Source organism: Phoenix dactylifera, chromosome 9, assembly GCF_051530095.1.
Source record: "Phoenix dactylifera cultivar Ajwa chromosome 9, Ajwa_hap1_PhDact_Kaust_v1.1, whole genome shotgun sequence".
Lineage (NCBI taxonomy): Eukaryota > Viridiplantae > Streptophyta > Magnoliopsida > Arecales > Arecaceae > Phoenix > Phoenix dactylifera.
In genome coordinates, this window is record NC_143198.1 from 22,414,156 (window position 1) to 22,429,026 (window position 14,871).

Sequence of the window (14,871 nt, forward strand, 5' to 3'; positions counted from 1 at the left end):
CAAACCTGCTCCCAAGCCACCAGATGCACGCCATGGCCCCCACCGTGTGATCCCCACAAGAAGCTCCGAAGAAGACGCTCGATCCTCAACAGAGTCATCTTTGGTATCACAGTGTGAGCCATGAGGTACAACGGTATGGAACCCAATACTGATCTAATCAAAGTCAGTCTCCCCATCATGGATAGGGAGGACGCTGTCCATCCCTCAAGCCTGCTCTGGACTCGCTGTACTAGGCTCGAGCACTCTGCTACTCGTGGCCGCCTGCCACTGATGGGAACTCCCAAGTAGGTCAGCGTCCCCTCCTGCTCTGGTATCTGCAATATCCCTCAGATCTCCTGTCGAACTCTGATATCCGTGCTGGGACTGAACGTGATAGCTGACTTCGTGAAATTCACTCTCTGGCCGGACTCCATGCAGTACTCCGTCACCACCCTGCGAAGAACCCGTGCCTCCGTCACTCGTGCCCTGGTCAAAAGAAGGCAATCATCAGCGAAAAATAAATGTTAGAGAGGTCGAGCCCCCAGTGCTGGAATGTACGCCTCCAGCTCCCGGTCGGCGCAAACTCTCTGTAGGGTCCGTGATAAGATATCAGCACAAATAATAAACAAATATGGGGATAAAGGACATCCCTGCTGCAATCCCAAGGTGGACTCGAAGAATAGTGTGGGTGTGCCATTGATCAAGATAGAAAACTTTGGTCCCCGGATGCACCCCATGACCCATCCAATCCATTGCCTGTGGAACCCGTACGCCACCAGTGCTCGCTCGAGAAAGCTCCACTTGATCCTGTCGTAAGCCCTCTCCATATCCAGCTTGATGGCCATCAAGCTGCGCCTTTTTGGTGCTCTTTGGAGATCCCACATCATTTCCTGAGCCAACAAAATATTATGTGAAATGTTTCTACCAGCTACAAATGCCCCCTGCTCATAGCTGATGATACCAGGTAAAAGGGGCTTCATTCTGCCCACCATAATTTTTGCCACAACCTTATACAAGGTTGTGCACAAGCTAATAGGCCTAAAGTGACTGGGCTCAACCGCATCCTGACGCTTTGGTATAAGCGTGATGAATGTGGCCTTCCAGTCCTCGGGCATCGCAGCCTGAGCGAAAAAACACTGGATAGCCCCCACCACACCTCGGTGGATAATGCCCCAGTACTTCCGAAAGAAAAAGGGAGGAAAACCATCGGGCCCTGGAGCCTTGTCAGCAGCCAGCGCCCAAACTGCCTCCTGTACCTCTTGTGCTAATACCGGTCGAATCAAGGAAGCCCTCTCAACATCGCCAATACCCCTGTCCACCCTCAGAGGGCGGTCACCGTGACTGGCCTCATCGTCCTCCGTCCATCTGGCTCGGAAAAAGTCAAAGAGGGTCTGCCGAACCGTCTGCTCGCCCTCTACCCGATGGCCAGTCTCATCTCGCAGGGAATGAATCAAACTCCGCTGCCGCCGAATAATCGTCGACCGATGGAAGAACCTAGTGTTGCGATCACCCTCTCTCACCCATTGCACACGGAATTTCTGTCGCCAGAAAATCTCGTGCTGCCGTAGCAACGAGTGATGAGTCGCTAGCAACCCCCGAAGGTCGGACATATCGTCCTCCATGAGCACCCCTCCTATGTCTTCCTTCCTCTGCAACTCAGCAATCAAGGACTCAACCCCTTCCAAACGCCGGAATATGTTACCCACGACCTCACGATTCCACCGGCGTAAACACCTTTTAGTCAATTCCAATCGGCGCGAGACCGCCTGCATGGCGTCGCCGCGTACTGGGGTGCGCCACGCGTCGCGGACTACATCCCACGACTGGGGGTATGATAGCCAAACCTTCTCAAAATGGAAGGGACTATGATGGGCGTGTACCGACGATGTGGATAGAAGCAGGGGGCAATGATCAGAGGCAATCCGAGGAAGGTGACTGACCTGACAGGTAGGGAAACGGAGAATCCAATCTGGGGATGCAAAGGCCCTATCTAGGCGCTCCCAGACCCTAGCATTGCCTGACTGATTATTGCACTAAGTAAACTTAGGTCCTGAAAAACCAAGGTCTACCAGACCATTCCGCAAGACAAAGTCCCGAAACTCCCTCCTGTCCAGTCTGTCAGTGCAGGCAGCACCACCCCGCTTCTCGTTCTCACCCTAGATGCAATTAAAGTCACCGACCACAATCGTCGGGATGCCCTGGGTGATGAGGTTAGTAATCTCCTGCCAGAGGACTCTCCGAGCCCTGTGATCCGTACTCGCATACACACCACAGAGTACCCACGGAGCAGCTCCTGGTTTCGATACTACCATAACTACCTGCTGGGAGAAATTGTGGAAAACATCTATCGTCGCCACCCCTCGCCTCCACAAGACCAAAATGCCTCCTGATAACCCCCGAGAGTCAACTGCATAGGTAGCCCACTCCCTATCCAAGCGACGCCTAACACGACTAAGCCCCTCACCAGATAATCGAGTTTCGCATAGAAAACAGATCTCCGGGCAATGGAGCTGTACTAATCTCTTAAAGGAGGACATGAAGGACGGCTTGGCCGCCCCCCTACAATTCCAAGCCAAGATCATCATGGATCACAGTCCACATAGTCAGCCTCAGACCCCTCCTCACCTAGGGTCGTGGGGCCGGCCTCAGGCTCAAGCCCCCGACTACCCCGCTCCTCCTCCCCCCCGTGTGTAGAGGGTGCAGCACTCATAACTGCTGCCCTGACACGCTACACAACAGTGGGTAGGGCTGTGTCCTCTCCCGGTACTGAAGGCTCAACCTCCATGTAAGGATCCGGTCGGTCCCACCCCTCACCCCTGCCTGAGGCAGCATCGGCCAACTTGCCCAAGGCTGGGGGCGGAGGACCAAACCGGTAGACTGGGATCGTCTCCCTATCAGCCTGCCAGTCTAGGTCGACCTGGGTCCCTAGCCCCAAGTCTGACTGAAACTGAGTGCCCGCCACACAAGGGACTGCCCGCAGCTCCCCCATGGTCCGGGCCTGTATGCCCTGTACTGGCGGGCCATCCTCAGCCCCCACAACCGAGTCGGCCCGGCCCAACAGCTCCCGGACCCGCTCCCCCGCCGCTGGGGAGGCCCGCAGGCCCGGGGCTGATCGAGCACGCAGCGTGCCCCGCGCTGCAGATGCGTCCCGAGTCGCGCCCGGTAGCCCGCGGCCCCGACGTCCCCTCCCCTGGGCCCGGCCGCGGGCCAACATCGTGTCAGCCCGCTGACCCACCGCAGGAAACGCACGTGAGTGATCCCCCCTGCCTGGGCCTCCGTGCGGGCCCGGGTCCACCGGTGGCCTGGGCCTCTTCTGAACTTGGGCCCGGGACACAGCTGGCCCACCAGACCCGGCCACGGCCCGCATCAGGGTGGGATCCTGACTCGGCCCCGGGTCTGTTCGCATGTGAGTGGTCCCCCCATTTAGCTCCGGCTCGGCTGGCTCGAGCTTGTCGTCCCCGAGCAAATCATCACCGGCCAGATCAACCTGAAACGGGCCGAGAGGAAGGGCCAGCTGAAGCCCTTCCCCCTCCGCTGCCAACGGCGATCGACGCCGCGCAACTTTAGCCGGCTTTTGCCAGCCGGCCGTGTCTGCCGGAGACACCGTTGCAGGCGATGATGACGGCACCACCGGACTCACCGGCCGCCTCGCGGACGACCCAGCCCCAAGATCGGGCTCGGGAGGCTCCTTCGGCCGCGGCGGCAGGTCCCCCCGAGGGATTTTCCGCCGCGTTACCACCATCCAGGGGCCGTAGACTGGCCCCTGGACCTCCTCCCCACCACCGGAAGGCGGCAGATCCGGGTTGCCCCCCGCCTCCGTTGCCACCGGATGCACCTCCCTGTGTGCACCCGCTGCCGTCGGGAAGCGGCAGGTCGCTTCCGTATGCCCCATCCGCCCGCAGCTAGGGCAGAGAACAGGGATGTTCTCGAAGACGAAGGGCTGCCACCGCACCTTCGTCTTCCCCTGTATTAGAACTCCCGGCCGCAGCGGTTCAGTGGGGTCAATCGCCACTTTAACCTGGGCGAAACCCATCGCCGCCTGCTGCTCGATGACTTCATCCACCGCCACCGGCTGGCCGGCGCGAGCCGCGATGTGGAGGATGGTCGACGTCGACCAGTACTCCGGCGGTAGTCGCGGCAGCCGGAGCCATACCATCGCCCTGTTCACCGTGCCATCCCCAGGCTCAAAGTCCGGCACCCACGGGCTCATGGCGAGCAGTTGCCCCGCCACCACCCACGGCCCTTCCCTGAGAGCCCGATCCCGGTCCTCCGTCGACCGGAATCTTAGGGCGATGTAATCATCCGCTAGCGGGACGGCCACCACTCCTTCAAGCTTCGCGCGGGTGGCCACATCCTTGGCCACCCATTCCGCCGGAATCCGGCGGGCAAAGCTACGGACAATCGCCGCCCGCCCTTCCCACACCTGCCGGGCCGCCTCTATCGGCTCTTCCGGCGGCCGCAGCACCTCCGGGAAGCGGCGGCTCAGGCGGTCCACCTCCTCGACCGTGGGCCAGTGGGTAATCCACGGCCCCGGCTTCGACCAGGCTGCAGGGCGCACCCCACGACCTGCCGGCTTCAACCAGGCAGCAGTGGGCTTACCGTTGCCTCTCGCCGATTCCTCCGTCGCCTTCGCCGCCGACTGCTTCCCCTTGCGATCCATGCTGCTATTGCCCACCTGAAAACACAACAAACAGATCAGGAGGACAGAGTGTACCAGTCACCCCCCCTTCCGGTGTGGTCCGCCCAGCGCCGGCGTTCGTCCTCCTCGGGTTTCCTCCTCGGATGCCAGTCCCCCTGCCGCTCGCCCGCTTGCAGACTTACGGCCACCCCAAGGCTCCCGACGATCAACCGAGGACTCCCCGAGGTTCCCGCCGGTCAACCGAAGCACACCGCCCACCGGAGCACCAAGTTCCCCGGTCAATCAGCTCGCGAGCGCCACCGCCAGAGTTTCCGTCCTCGTTTGGTTGTTGAAAAATTCTCTCACTAGCCTAATATTTTTTAAAATATACATATAATATCCGGATATACGATATCTAAAAAATAATTTTAACATCTTTAATTCACCATAAAAAATAGCATATTTTAGAATAATTTATATTTAGTCAAATATTTACATTTTAGAAAAGTTACATAAAAAAAGAAAATCTTACCACATTCAATCTAGAAGTTTCAAAATATTTTCAAAAAAAAATTCTCTAATTTTCAGCTTACATGAACTAAAAAATAATGCGAAATTGATTCATGAAGATTGACTATAAATCGATCGTGATGTTTGTGATTATATTTAAATAAATTTGAACTTTTGGTCTGACAAAGATGTTTGAAGAGAAACTCAAATAATACCTTCTAATTAGTTTTTTTGGATGAAATTTTGAGTTATAAAAATTTAGATAACTGGACTAGCTTTATTGCCTAAACACTTCAAGTTACAAGCTCCCACTACTTGTACCGTCAACATTTCATAGTTTTGGCCTATTCTTTTTACCTATTATACACCATATTAGGCATTATTGGATCTTTGAACAGTAAGGCATCTGCAGAGGCATCTCTTAGGCATGACCTGAATTGGGCCTGAAAGAGTGTTGTTACATATATATATATATATATATATATATATATATATATATATATATATATATATATATATATATATATATATTAGATTCCATTTATGTACTTCAGAATATTTTGGGGCTTACTTTTCACGGCAGTTTTGTTTCCTTCAAAATAAGCTAACATTTTTTTTTCCAAAAAAACAAAGTGTTGTTTTTCTCCATTGATTAAATATAAAATTTAGAATTTAGATATATCTATATATTAGCTTGACATTCTCTTCAAACCAATCGACATTCGGAAGTCTCCAACCAAATAAGTGCCTGCAGGTTATTGCTTCATCTCTAGCAGAGAGGATCCCAGGTTCATCTGATTCAAACCGATTTAGCCTGCGGGATAGCATCAAAAGGTTTTACACTCACCAAATAATTGAGAAACCATACTGCCAGACTCCATAGAGATGGCTCAACTTTGAGGAGGAGTTCATTGTGGTTCAACCTGTGTATCTATCATTTATGCAATTGGTAGGCAATTTTTTATGGTCTTTGCAATAGCATTATCTCAAGGGCTGGAGTCGTCGACGCCTGACCTTTCTTTCGAACAATGTATGAATTTACCTTCCATCTCAATAATCTAATAAGTGAATAAAAATATATCCGCAGTGCATATAATATAAAATTAAGAAGCAAAATATTTATTACATAAAAAAAGGAGCATGATCATATCATCTGTCATATGCGAATGTTAATCTATAAGGTTAGTTTAGGTGAATCCAAAAGGATAAAATGATTTAGTTGGCATTTGAATCAACTCACTAGTTGTCAACTCAAGATTAGATAAAGATCTCCACAACTAAATATTTGCAGCTTGAGTATGCCAAGAAAAGACTTGGCAGATATGACAAATAGAATGCAAACTAGGTTTAGCTTGCAGGTTCCTATAAACAGTTCATACAAAATAAACAGTTTAGCTTGGCTATGAGCCACATCAACATGTCACAATTTTTGTCCGCATGCAAGTCAAGACAGATGGTATCCACAACGCTGTCAGCTAAGCTATTGGACACTTTCCGCTTGGTTAAACTGCATCCCCTGAAATGGCCTTTAATCCTTTTGGGCGCTATGCCAACCTCCTCATAAAAGAGGTCTGCTTTAGATTCGTTTCAAGTAATGTTATGTCCACGCACAGATTCACAGTAGGCTTTTTCCCGCACAGTGATGTGGCAGCATGCAAACTTGCTCATATCAAAAATAATTTTTTTAAAAAAAAAACTTTTAGGCTACCAACAAATAACCATAAAGCCAAACTATTTTACACATCCTTGCATCCTATATTAAGGCTATATTTCTCAACTTTTCTATTCCCACAATAGTACGTAAAATGACTGTTAAGGAGAGTCCCATGGGAAAACTCTTCTCAAACTTTAATTTCTATAAATTTATGCATAATAACAAGTCTCATATCTTTTAACATATAAGTTCACAATGATTTATTAGTTATCGTAAAACTTAAACTTATTCACAATAACGACAAAAATATACTAAGACAATCTTTAATAATTTTATTACAAAACACAAATTCAAATCCAGTTTATGCACTTAAAAAAAATATCTTGCATCTAATTTCTTTACTAGTAGAATTATTAGAATATCAACTATTGTCTATTCAGTAATCCCATGTTAATGACTGCAGAATTTGTTTCACAAGGCATGCAAGCCTTTCCTTCTGACAAAACACAAAGCAATGTAAGTGAGGACGTAAATTCTCTGACATCTCAAAGATTGTGACATCAAATCAATGCTAGTTACGCATTCCAGGTCAAAAATCCCTCTCACCCTCGACTGTTTCGTATATCCTAATCTTAACCAGTAGATAGCAAATCGATCAAAATCATGAATCAGATGCTCCTTTACATGTCTCATATGACGAAGTTATAGCATTTGCAACCCAGTCATGTGTCACGTCAAATGCTAGCAGTCTGAAAATTGAAGTCTCAACAAGCATCCATATAAAAACTGCAGACAGAAAAACTAAAGGAAGCCATTGCAGCAAAAAGATCAAGCATAATTAACACACTAATAGCATCAACTATCAGACTAAGAACTAATGTTTGATAAAGCTTTCAGTATCCAATTTGAACACTAAGCAGTTAAAATAATTATACTGCACAAAAATAGGTTTCAAGGGTTGCGTCGTCTCCACCAAAAATAACCTTTATCTCAACAATGTGTCCTTCAAAATTAACACATGAATTGTTGCACATCTGACAAAAGCAAGGAATCTAAGATAGGCTTCACTCGGCATGACATGCGTTCATGCCTCAGTAACCGGGTACTCGAAAACCACATTTTTTCCAGTAAGTTTGCGGTAAACTCCAGCAAAGCTGTCCAACTTATACTCAGTGTTGTTCCTCTCTTTTGGGTCTAAGAAGATCTGTCATAGTAGAAGGCATTCAGTGAGAGCAGACAAAGGAGTCGCACAGCAGCAAAACAGAAGGTGCAGAAGAAGGAAAAGTAAAAGAATTGGTGCAGAGAGGGAGGGAGGGGGGGGGGGGGGGGGGTGAGGAGGGAAAAAAGTAAAAATTATTTAGAGAATTTTTCAAAAACAACAAGAAAACAGCAGGTAGAACGAAGTCATGCTCCCATTATTTTTTAAAAAGTCAAATATAAGTCATATTTTGCTAATAATTTTTCCAGGCAATTAACGCCATCCACAGCCATATGTTCATTTATCATAATCTAGACTCCACCCACAAGCACATAACAGTCAGCTAATTGACCACAAAAAAAGGGTCAGAGATACCACATATAAAGATACTGCTATAATGCCACCAAAAAACAAATTAGTTGGTTTTTTATTAGTGCCATACTGTCTCAGCAAGTCAAAAAAAAAAAGCACTGAAAGCTACACCATTAGCATCAGCGACAAATGTATAGTTCACACTCTTGCACAAAGTCGCCACCAAAGGACCCAATAAGTACGGTTATTTATTGGTAAAACAGCAATCTTTAGTAAGAGCCAATAGATTAAATCATCAGGAACACAAATATTATATCCTGGCAGATGAAAATCATCTCAAAGCAGTTCCTTATAGTGAAAGCAATCATTATGTGATGTGTAATAAAATAAGTATCTAACATGAATTGGATTGGAGCATGACCAATGCAGAGAAAACAGAACCAGTAATATAGGCATTCTAATATTTCTTCCATTCACTTAAATGTGCAAGGTATGCTTTCATACCTTGATGACCTTAGATCCATCAAGACGATATCGAATACGTTTCCCAACAATCTCTGCTGGATACACAATGTCCTCCAACATAGCTTCATGCACATGTGTCAGTGTGCGGCTTCGAGGCCGTACTACTGCAGAGCCTTTTTTCGGTGGCCTCAGTATCCTTCTAGCGGCAATAAATAGCACATCCTACAAACCAACAAGAAAAAACATGTCAACTATTTAACAATACAAAGATGAAGTATATCTGCAAGGATTTATTAATAACTCTTAACTTTCTGCATACAAAATCAAGCAAAGCATAAAACAATTTAAAAGCATATATCCTCTGACCTTGCCACTGAATTTCTTCTCCATTTCCCGGACAAGCCTCACGTGAATTTTCCGGAAAGCCTTCCTCAGTCTGTAAGGTACATGGACAACAACAGCTTTCCGGTTCCCCGCAACATCAATTTGACTATTGGAAAAAACATAGCAGAGCAAATCATCAGTGCTCAAAAATGATATAATGCAGATTACTTCGATTCAACAAATAATTTCCTTACACAGCTGAGTTAATGTAAAGATCCTTCAAATCACTTTTAAGTTCCTGATTGGTGTTCTCCAAATCAAAAAGGGCCTGCGAAGAGGAGAAAACCAAAATTTATCAAAATCATTAATTGGCCTATAAAGGTCATATACATTACTTTCGTAAAAGTAACCTGTGCAACTGTCTCCTCGAACTCAGTAGGTTCGACATCTTTTTCCTTCTGGATTTTCTTCCTTGCTGTATACATTTTGCTGATGTTGCTGCTGTTACTCCTATCGACATCAGCAATGTTAAAAATAGCGAGAAACTAACCGAACTTGAAGAACATATGCTGTGAAACAATCAACATAACTAAGAGGGCACATTAAGAAACTAGTTAAACAGCTCAAAGAGTAACCAGTTTAATAGATTTCACTTGTCATGCCCTGCAATTATCCTTTATGTCATAAAAAAGCTGAAAACAATTTGATTACCATCGACAATGCAAATGCAATATTTAGTTATTGCAAGTAAGTAACAGCAGTATAAATGTGAAAATAGTTCTTAATGATCACAGAGCTAAAGTACATGGCCATCTAGTCGAGCACGTCTAGAATTGTATGTACTCGATATGCACAATAACTCAGATATGAGGAATTGTTTAACCAAGTGAAATGAGACCTGAAAGAATCCCTATTAGTGTAGCAATTGATGCCACAGGGAAAGCACCACACAAAAGAAAGACAAATTACAAATCAACATTCACAAGTATCAACATCCACAAGCCAAAAGGAATCCTATGATAAGTAACATAGAAGATACAAAAAGAGTTTTATATTCAAACGGGTGAAAGGACACCTAATACAGTATTATAATAAAACATGAGATTGAATTTTTAAAAAAAGGGTAAAATCAATGTGTACATAAAAAAAAAAGCTGAAATCAATGTATATATTCAGAAAGGGGCTGCATTAGAACTATGTTTAGATGCCAAAGATTGAAGCCAACCGGTCCCAACCTTTACGAGAAAGAAAAAAAACATAAAGCAAGAATATATGTTACTAATTTCTTTTGCCATAAAAGTTGCATCACCCAAGCAAGCAGGACAAAAATCTGAGCAAATACTCCAGATAACTTCCGTAAAACTCTAAACTAGGTGAGATTTCATATATGGTTTATGTCCAGAGGAAAAGGATCTTTTTCCCAAAAAAAGCATTTCCAACTACGAAGAGTAAAGTCTTGAACCAAGGCAAGCAATATATACAACATTTACACCACAACAAAACACTGTTTCAAATACAAAATAACTATCTAACATGATGCTTCATACTTAATTTATAGAACCATTCATTTTGTACATATAACCTGCTCAACTTTCAACACTAGCATGTTGACAGCAAGAAGAACATGGTTTGCTTTTTCAGCTGGGACTCCAAAACCAAAAACGGATCCAAGACTGTGTTCGAGAGTTTTGGCCAAAATTAACATACAAGTCAGAAAGCACTCAGGGTCAGGGGCTCAATAAGAACAACGACAATCTTGTTCCATGGGTTTGAAAATGTGTTTAATACTCCGCAGCTCTTGGAAGTGAAAGGCTATTCAACTTGCCTGATAAAGCCTAGCCCAGAGAGTACTTTTCAAGAGCTCAGAATCAAAGAAGGAATCGATGAAGTTTCCACTCTCATAAATTGCATTGCAACATCCATACAATGTAAAGATTGGTACTGCATTTGTTTCAGTAAACGTTTTATAAAAGAGCAAAATTTATGACACTACATCCCATCTCCAACTGAACTCCTATTTTTTTTTTTTAAAAAAAAAGCCATTTTCCTGAATTTCAACTTAACTGTTCTGATAATTTACTCCTACAATACATTATCTCCATAGCAGAGCACAACCTATGACACCACAAACCAGTTTTCGGCTGGGTGAGGTGTTTTGAGCACGTACGAATCAAAAAGATTAAAAAATGCAGTTCACTGCAAGACGGAAATTTAGAATGAAAAAAATTGAGATTGTGCTATGCTTATACATCAACTTAAACGCCCCAACCAAATCAAACTAATGGAGAATTCGCTTTCCTGGACAGGATATCAATATATCATAACATTCTGCTCACAAAATCGAATCTTTCTAAGTAACTCTACCGATCCTTCCCAAACGGTCAGAAATCAGAGTTAAATTCAATCCAAAACAATATTAAAGTTGGGATAAACCCCAAGAATCCCGTCAAACCAACAAAAAGTGCGATAAAATTATTTTTTTAAAAAAGAGAACAAACCTTATAAAGATTTTTATCTTCCGTGCATAAGAGGAAAAGAATAGCCAGCAAATCTAGAAAAACAGAGAACGAGAAGAAGGAGGAGAGTACCTAAATCAACAGCGAGAAGAAAGATCCAGATCTGAAAAAAGATAAAAAAGCCTTCGTTAATAGGAGATTAAGGAAGAGGATAAGAGGGTTAGAGGAAAAGAGGGATTGCGAGCGGAACGAACCTTTGAAAACCCTAGCTGCGGTCTCGGAGCATCAAGAAAAACCCTAAACTGCGGAGAGGCGGGACTTAAATGACGGAGAATGTGCCTACGGACGGTCCAGATTGCGTGTCATGGGCGGCTCGTACGATCTGAGGGCCGTTCCGGTCATGGAGTCGTTTTTATCGTGCCCGTTACTTTTAACGGTCTGATGGATGGCAATCACGGGGGGGTCATCGATCGATTGGATTAGAATTTAGAAACCATGTCTATTTCTCTAATTGATGGACCATCTTGGTGACACCACTCCTTTTACTTGAATCTGTATGACCAATATATATAAAAGTGCAACTAAATATCTATCCAATAATTTTAAATCTATTCAAATAAAATCACAAGCATTACGATCGGCTCGTGGTACTTTAGTGTCCCATAATCCATATATATTATGGGTCGGGTCCGCTCTGATATCATTTATAATAACTCAGAATTTCATTCAAAATGACTAGCTGAAAATTGTTATTTGGATTTTTTAATCATAGATAAGTATTCAAGATTTATCCAGCAAATAATCGATGTGTGACTAAACATATGCTCGGACGAAGTCCTCACAAAAATAATATGTATATCCATAATTGGCAATGGTCATCCTTGAATTCAGTCACTTGCCATCGAAGGTGAAATGACGTGGATGTTCAAAAGCTAGATTAGCTCTCTGAACCTTGGCAAGCAATGTATACAAAAATTCCTTGTCATCCACCTCAAACTTTTCTTTCTCATCCAAATCTAGCACATTCACACCTAATTGCGTCAAATAAACTAGATCTGCCGAGATCTCCAATAGGTAAATATTATTATAATGTTTATCCGTAGGATGCTTCAATAACTAAACATGCTCATCCATCACAACATTCTGATGTATCAATGATTAGCAATGCGGGCACGCACTCACCTCTCCCTTGTCCAAACTCTTTTGAGCTTGGGACGAAGTGCTCGTTACTGCAATTCTCGATCAAGTACATCTCCCCCTGCCAATGGACTTTAAACAGTGACCACCGTTCTAGGGGGTAACCCTTCAGTTCAGATCAACATATGTCGATTCATATATGTTAAATTCATGCAGAAATGGCTTGTCGTCCTTCACGAATATTTAAAAGATGAACTAGAAACTGGGATGCACGACCGGCTCAACCCTTAAGCGACTAGATCCCAGTCCAAAAAAGATTCACCGCAGAAAAAGTCTTAAAAATAAAATAGAAAGAAAAAAAAAGCCCCCTAGGCTGGCGCACTGCTGAAAAAGCCTCAGAAATAAAACAGTCTTAGCCTCTTAGGTCCCAAAATACATTAAACTGCTCCTGCTGGGATGCATTTGTAGTTCCATACATGTAAGCAATGGTAGTTTTCACTTCCCTAACAGCACTGCGATGCATAGAGGAAAATCATCTTCGACGTCTTTAGATGTAAGGTGACACTGATGACATGCACATTGTTTGCCATTGAAGTGTTTCAAAGGGAAACGATACCTAGATCCAATTAATTGGCTTAACCCATCCTGGCCTGATCACTTGATCTGCACTCAAACTGCACCCAGGCCAGAAAATCTAACCAAAACTCAACCCTGATTTTAGAACCCCCGAACCGAAACAGCACGAAGCGGGTCGTGTCATCCTTTGCCACCTCTAAATTTACCGATCCATCGCCAACCTGGGTGATGTCATCGTCAAGCCCCTTTCTGTCTCCAATAAATCCAAAACTATGTCATTTCTCAGGTTTTGAAATGCCAACGACCGGAATCTGATCAAGCTTAGCAAATGACATCGTCCGACACATATCCCCATTTTTCCCTTGGCCAGAAATCCCAAAATGCCTAAATGCATGATTATAATACTATAAGCCCTATTCCTCCGTACTTCAATATGGTTCAAGCCGCAACTATGATCACCCTAAAATTCCATAGTCCACATGGCAATGTTCTTCGTCCATTCTCAAAACAAAAAATTTCTCTAATCTCAGGCCATTTCAGAGCCCCAATTACCAAGAGCACAGAAGTACATTAGGTAAACCCACTAAAAATTCCACCTTGCCACACTATACCAGTCCCAAATGAAACAATAAAATTAGACCAACCAGTCCTACAAAATATATTAATTCTATACAAAATTCGCCAATGATCGCTCAGTAGATTTGCCAAAGATTTTAGAGAAAAAAAAGAGATTTTCCACAGAAAAAGGAAAAAGGGAAAGTCCATACAGAAATATGTAGAGGGCATCCTAGTTTAACAAATAAAGAGAAAAACCATCAATTAAGACACTAAATCCACTTCCCCAACGTCACACTACTCCAAACCCAAAAGGAGAAGGAAAAAGAAAAAGGAATCTTTACATCAACATTGAAAGAAAAAGAAGGGAGAGGCAAAATTTCTCTAACCGGCCCAGTGATTAAAAGCTAGGCCACTACTCATGGGGGGGCTCGGGGGGAGGGGCGGCCGACTCGGGGATGGCGGGGGGACTGAGGAGCGGCGGCGCCGACGTGGTGGGGGTGGAGGGGATGGGGACGGGGAAGGCGGGCTGGCAGCCGTCCCCATCGCAGCCGCCGCCGCCGCCGCCGTCGTGGGCCCTCGAGCGGGGCCCGTGGCGGAGGAATCCGAAGCCAACGATGAGGCCCACCACGGCGAGGACAGCCACCACCACAAAGAAGATCTTGGTGGCCTTGCCCACGTAGCACCACATGATGGTGTTCCAACCCTACTACTTCCACCTCTTCTATCCCTCTTCTTCTCTCTATGGATACAGTACAAAGGAACACCAAAGATGAGGGACTGAAAGCGAGCGAGAGAGAGAGAGAGAGAGAGAGAGAGAGAGAGAGAGATTATTTGCTTGTGGGCTACTTTGGGCTGTAGTGAATTGTTGGGTTCACGTGGGGGCATGAGAGGAAAAGGTGGGGTTGCGGTTTGGTTGTACTGAAATGACCTTTTATCACTACCATCCGGTTGGAAATTGGTGTAAAGGTTCGGCGTCCAGTAAATTTTCTTGCCACGTTGTACTCTACACTGAGAGTAGGGTTGCAAATGGATCCGATCGGATCAGATTCTGAGTGACTTCGATCCGATTCGATTTTTTATTTAG

General features: G+C 45.0%; 2 protein-coding genes across 4 annotated transcripts; both read right to left on the minus strand.

The window, feature by feature from the left end:
- Positions 1-326: 326 nt before the first annotated feature.
- Positions 327-4,639, minus strand: LOC148702517 (uncharacterized). Its single transcript, XM_089925653.1, has 5 exons — positions 2,787-4,639; positions 2,298-2,538; positions 2,049-2,135; positions 736-1,919; positions 327-465 (listed from the first exon to the last, which is right to left on the minus strand). The coding sequence occupies exons 1-5, from the start codon at positions 4,637-4,639 to the stop codon at positions 327-329; spliced, it is 3,504 nt and encodes a 1,167-aa protein (XP_089781779.1).
- Positions 4,640-7,599: 2,960 nt separating this feature from the next.
- Positions 7,600-14,510, minus strand: LOC103696311 (small ribosomal subunit protein eS7-like). 3 transcript variants are annotated; one of them, XM_088704434.2, is made up of 7 exons: positions 11,771-14,510; positions 11,649-11,679; positions 9,471-9,561; positions 9,315-9,388; positions 9,103-9,226; positions 8,776-8,958; positions 7,600-7,965 (listed from the first exon to the last, which is right to left on the minus strand). In XM_088704434.2, the coding sequence occupies exons 3-7, from the start codon at positions 9,543-9,545 to the stop codon at positions 7,846-7,848; spliced, it is 576 nt and encodes a 191-aa protein (XP_088560560.1). In that variant the 5' UTR covers positions 9,546-9,561; positions 11,649-11,679; positions 11,771-14,510; the 3' UTR covers positions 7,600-7,845. The 3 variants fall into 3 exon arrangements, with proteins under 3 accessions (XP_088560560.1, XP_008776115.3, XP_088560559.1); XM_008777893.6 differs by having other exon boundaries at positions 9,471-9,570; XM_088704433.2 differs by having other exon boundaries at positions 9,471-9,570; positions 11,559-11,679.
- Between the last annotated feature and the right edge of the window lie 361 nt (positions 14,511-14,871).